Below are 5,440 nucleotides of genomic sequence, written 5' to 3'. Positions count from 1 at the left end.
CCTTTATAAATCCCTCCCCCCTCCACACTCCTCCCTGGGCCCCCCAGCCCGTCCACCTTATTGGGCCAAAAGCCTAGGGGGCTTTTTCCTCCCAAACCCCCCTGCATCCAATTATCTCCTCTGTTGTCTTTTTTCTTTCCCCCTTGTGCAGAAATCTGACTTTCTTCTCCCATGTGGATTTCATCAACTTCTTCCTCAAGGCTAAAGTTTTCAGGGATGCTCACATTCGACAGCTTGCCATCTCTGTTGTCACTCCCATTCGATTTCGTCCCCCCCACCGAACTAAGATCAGCTACTTTTTTGATTGGATTGAGTTCTTCCATCTCAATATCACTCAAATATTCAGGGAATCTAGCATAATCCCAGATTATTGGATTTTTAGGTTTCATCTTAATTAGAGGCATATCTACCTTCTTACAATGATATTTCCCCCAGCTAGGAGAATCAATATGAGTAAAACTACCCTCACATTTGGTCTGAATCATATCAAATTCCTTCTTATCAATATCAACCTCATTTTTCAGAAGCAAGCTCTGAACGTATTGGTTCATCCTTTTTTTCATTTGCCTATTTACTCGCCTGATTCGGCTTTGTATATCAATTTCACGAAGATGCTCTCTATTATCATAGGTAATAGAAGCATAAGGAGAAAGGGGGCAACAATCCTCACCTGAGTTATCATCCTCGTCAGAATCGGTACCTGAATCTTCGTTAGCCAACCTCCAGAAGCGGTTGTTGGCTAACGAAGCCTTCAGGCATCGTTTCCGGCGAGGCGAGCCGAGCGGCGTGGAGTCGGGGTAGGTGCAAGGCGCGTGGAACGGCGCGGCATCCGTGGCTCCTCCTGCGGTGGCTGCTCCACCGGGTCGTCGCAGATCACGATCGGCGCCATGGCCGAGCCTGGGGCAGGGAGGGCCAGGACCCCTTCGCGAGATCTGAGAGCTGATCCCCTCATGGCGGGGGCAAGGTGCGCCGTCTCGAAGGAGGTGAACTCCACCCACTTCCTCGCCACAGCCCTTTCCGGCGAATCCGCCTGCTCCGTCGCCCAGAGCAGCACCTGGAGCGGATGCTTACGTCCACCCCTCCCGAACAGCGACCTCTCCTCCGCCGCCGTCAGCCGCTCGAAGATTGCCTCCGCCTCCGCATACATCTCCCTTTTGCTTGTATACCACGAGCCGATCTCCCTCAGCCGAGCATGCAGGAACATGTCCCGGCCAGCAAACTTCCTCAACTTCTCTTCGCCGATCTCCACCTTCGCCGCCGCGGTCGTCACCAGAGAGGGAGGTGGGTGTGGTTGTGGGAAGAGATGGATAGGGCTGGATCGGGGCGGACTCACCATAAGTATTGCCCGCAATTAATCTCCCACCGGTCGCAATTCCTCTCCCACCAGTCGCAGTTTCTCCCTCGCCGGCTCCCGAGGCGGCGCCCCCGCCCTGGATCTCCTCCTCGATGCGCGCAACGTGACAAGGGAACCCGATTGTGGTTCCGGGGGCCAACACGAGCCCCCTCCTGTACCGCCTGTCCGCCGTACATCCCCGCTCGTCGACGAGGTCGACCGTCGCTGAGTCCGGGCCAAGCACGATCACCCCGCGGTGTAGCTGTAGGGCCGCCGTCTTTAGATTGGCGGCGAACCACGCCGGCCACCGTCGTGGGGCGGGTTCGCTCCCCGCGTCGCCAAGGAGACGTGTCGGACGCGTCATCTCCACCTTCCAGACCAAACTCATATCGTATTTATTTAGAGCATGTACGTACGAAAAGAGCATTTGAGTTTTGTGAACCCGACTCATCGAAAGTGTGACAGCACTAGTGTACTCCCTCTCGAGTAGATGCCACTAAAACTCTAGAAGTGCTGAAGTAAGCAACAAAGAAAATTGTTCACGTGTGGGCTTTGTCAATGATCCTCGCCGTGGGTCTTTTCTGACAATTTACTCGCGCAGGTGGTCTACTGTGCAAGAAATTCGCACACGGTAGGTACAGGAGTTGCCGTTGATTATCTTCCAATTCAGCGACTAAAACAAGGAAGTGGATAAAGAACTGGTTGAAAACACTGCTCCTTTCGCTTTCAATTATCCTGTCAATTCAACAAATCAAGGCCGTTTTACCGAATCAAAAGCATAAGGAGTGATCCTCCTCCGATGGTTTATGGGTGGAAACAAGATCACAAACTTGATGCAGAACGGCCAATGCAGAGCACTTTTGTATGTAATATTATAAGGACCAAATCCCCAAAGTCCTTGCCGCAAACCGACCTCTTCCATTCCTCTATGCCTCTATAAAATCAGCCGTGCATCTCTGAGACGACCATCTGATCTCACCCAAGATGACGAGCCTCTCTTCTTATGTCTTGCTTCTCATTTGCGTGGCCACACTGCAGGCCAGTGCATATGCATCCCAAGAGGCTCGGCTGAGAGAGTTCATCTCTTCTAGGAAGGACATTGACAGCACCACCGACACTTTTAGTGTGCGTAGCATAGCCGAGCACGAGAGGGTCGCTGGCAGCCTGGGTACAGAGAGCTCTGTGTCTGAGCAGAGCTCTCTGAAGGCGGCCGACAAGATCACGGCGTTGCCGGGCCAGCCGGAGGGCGTCAACTTCGACCAGTACGGCGGATACGTGACCGTCGACGAGGAGAACGGCCGCGCCCTCTTCTACTACCTCGTCGAATCGCCTTTTGGTGCCTCGGACAAGCCACTCGTCTTGTGGCTCAACGGAGGTTAGAATCATACATACGTTGACATAAACCTGGGAATAGTTTGGTCTCAAACCGTAGTTTTAATATGGTTTCTTCATTCGGCCGCTTTAGTTTAGTTGCTAGTAGTTGAGCCCCTGTTGCGATTTGGTTTGGTCTGGGCTGAGACAAATTGGTCTCAGACCGGTTTCAGTCTACGTAGAAAAACCGGCCGAGCGACCAATTCTTCTACCTCACACGAGACCCCGGCCAGGCTTCCAGCTAGGGTTAGGGACCGCCGGTTGCCAGCGGTGGCTCGAGCTCCGGACCTCCGGTCGCAGCTTCCCCCACCCATCCGCCTCCGTCAAGAGGTACCCCCGCTGTCGGAGCGCCTCCCGACTTCTCCACCGCCGTGCATGCCCGCTCATAACTGCTGACGTCTCCCCGCCGGTACGCCGCCCAGAATCGAAGCTGCCGTCGCCTCCCTGCCGGTGCGCCGGTCGGAATCGTAGCTGCCACCGCCTACCCGTCCCCCAGATGCTCCATCCCACTACCTTCTCCTCCTCCCTCCCTCCGTACCATGTTCTTCCCATTTTTTCAGAAATTTGGGATTAGTCTGTACAAATTTGCATACAAGCTGTACTAGTGCAGTTGAGAAGCTGTACCAATTTCTTCATGATTTGAGTTTGTGGATTCAATCCAAAAACTACAGTTTAGTTTGGTTTGGATTCTAGCTGATATTTTGGGGGGGGGGGGGGGGGGGGGGGGGGGCGTGTAGTCACATGGACTGGGCTGGCTTTGGTATGGATGTGAAACTATTCCCAGGCTTAAGTTGACAACTGAACATCTCCTGTGGAAAATTCTCAGTACGTAGTGGCACTTGTTGCATGCACAGGGCCAGGATGCTCGTCGCTGGGCTACGGCGCTATGCAGGAGCTCGGTCCGTTCCGTGTAGCTGAAGACAACAAAACGCTCGGCAGAAACATGCACGCCTGGAACAACGGTGGGCGTCTTCTACAGGCTAATAATTCCTTCCCCTTTAATTTGGTCCTGCTTAATAATTACAGAAGAGAACTCAATTTGCTTGTGAAATATACCGACAGCGGCCAACATGATCTTCTTGGAGTCCCCCGCCGGCGTCGGGTTCTCCTACTCCAACACGTCTTCGGACTACGACCTGAGCGGCGACGAGCGAACCGCCGACGACGCGTACGTCTTTCTGCCGAGATGGCTGGAGAGGTTCCCGGAGTACAAGGACCGTGCCTTCTACATCTCCGGCGAGAGCTACGCCGGCCACTATGCGCCGCAGCTCGCCGCCACCATCCTGCTCCACAACACGTACAACAACAGAAGCATCATAAACCTTCAGGGCATCTTGGTACGTGAAATTTAGAAGCTATACTGCGATAGTCATACTCGTATGAACACATGGTGAATGACGAAAGATCTTCTGAATATTAAATGGACTCCTTTCTGCTGAAGGTTGGCAACCCTTATCTCGACGACAAGAGGAACAATCAGGGCACCATTGACTTCTTCTGGACCCACGGAGTGATGTCGGACGAGGTCTACGCCAACGTCACCGAGCACTGTGACTTTGCCGGTAAAGCATGCAGCGGCGCCTGGGACGCGTTCGACGCCGGCCAGATTGATGCGTACAACATATACGCTCCCGTCTGCGTCGACGGGCCCGACGGAGCATATCACCCCAGTGGCTACGTAAGGAAAAAGAAATTCTAAGTTGCTTGTCCAGTCAAAAGTGAAACCAGTGATCATCTTCTGAATTTGTGACCGTCGCGTTTCTGTAAAATTGCATGCAGCTGCCTGGGTATGATCCGTGCAGCGACTATCCTACTATTGCCTATCTCAACGATCCAGAGGTGCAGTGCGCTTTCCACGCTAGGATGACAGAGTGGTCGCCCTGCAGGTAATTCGTTGAACTGGACACTGATTTAGCGTACACCGGTCAACAATCTTGCAATGTTTTTCATCCACACGTCCGGAAGTTAACCACCTGATTTGTGCTTGCAGAAACTTTACGTGGAAAGACGCGCCAGTGACTATGCTCCCATCCATCAAATTCTTGATCGAGAACAACCTTCCCGTTTGGATATTCAGGTAGTAACAGATTACCATCAGTTATTCTCAGACACCTGGAAAGTATTTACTGTTAGTAGTAAATAAACTTTGCTACATTTTTACAGTGGTGACTTCGACTCCGTGTGCCCTCTTCCGGCGACGAGGTACTCCATTCAAGACCTTGGCCTTCCTGTGACCACTCCATGGCGCCCATGGGTGGCAAAGGAGGAGGTGAATCCCATCATCGACAACATTTCTCATCTACTAGTACAATGTTTTGGTCACCCTGAGCCTGAAACTGACGACTTCCCTCACTGCTTAGGTGGCAGGATATGTCCAACAGTACGCCGGTGGATTGACATTTCTATCAGTGAGAGGTGCCGGTCATCTTGTTCCGTCCTTCCAGCCTGAGAGAGCGTTGATAATGTTGACCTCCTTCCTGAAAGGGATGCTCCCGCCTTACATACAAGACTAGTGAGTCATGTCAGGACAATTGCTACGGCACGAAAATGGAAGGTTTATTTGCTTAATGTACTTGTATCCGGTCAGAGTTGAAAATGGTCCTTGTCCTTTGAGTGGACGTGTATTTCTTGTTAAATGACTTTATGATATAACTTTGAAAATACTAAGTGAAAGCACTCTTCCGAACCCACCCGCGTCGCTCTCCAGGGGGGCGGCTCGGGTGACCTAACCCCGCC

At 52.4% G+C, this 5,440-nt stretch overlaps 1 protein-coding gene across 1 annotated transcript; it reads left to right on the top strand.

Annotated features, from left to right (window-relative positions):
- Window positions 1-2,317: 2,317 nt before the first annotated feature.
- On the top strand, window positions 2,318-5,225 carry LOC123124919 (serine carboxypeptidase 1). The gene is made up of 8 exons (XM_044545467.1): window positions 2,318-2,708; window positions 3,559-3,666; window positions 3,767-4,041; window positions 4,146-4,382; window positions 4,484-4,590; window positions 4,695-4,781; window positions 4,868-4,973; window positions 5,065-5,225. The coding sequence occupies exons 1-8, from the start codon at window positions 2,318-2,320 to the stop codon at window positions 5,215-5,217; spliced, it is 1,464 nt and encodes a 487-aa protein (XP_044401402.1). The 3' UTR covers window positions 5,218-5,225.
- The last annotated feature ends 215 nt before the right edge of the window (window positions 5,226-5,440 follow it).

This window comes from Triticum aestivum, chromosome 5D (assembly GCF_018294505.1).
Source record: "Triticum aestivum cultivar Chinese Spring chromosome 5D, IWGSC CS RefSeq v2.1, whole genome shotgun sequence".
Lineage (NCBI taxonomy): Eukaryota > Viridiplantae > Streptophyta > Magnoliopsida > Poales > Poaceae > Triticum > Triticum aestivum.
Note: the sequence above shows the minus strand (reverse complement) of the source record. Positions and strands in the feature narration are given on the sequence as shown.

Bases quoted from the DNA above. Each gene is read 5' to 3' on its own strand.
- LOC123124919 (XM_044545467.1), top strand. From the start codon at position 2,318: ATGACGAGCCTCTCTTCTTATGTCTTGCTTCTCATTTGCGTGGCCACA. The intron at 3,667-3,766 runs GTGGGCGTCTTC...ATATACCGACAG, and splicing joins CATGCACGCCTGGAACAACG to CGGCCAACATGATCTTCTTG. The intron at 4,042-4,145 runs GTACGTGAAATT...TTTCTGCTGAAG, and splicing joins TAAACCTTCAGGGCATCTTG to GTTGGCAACCCTTATCTCGA.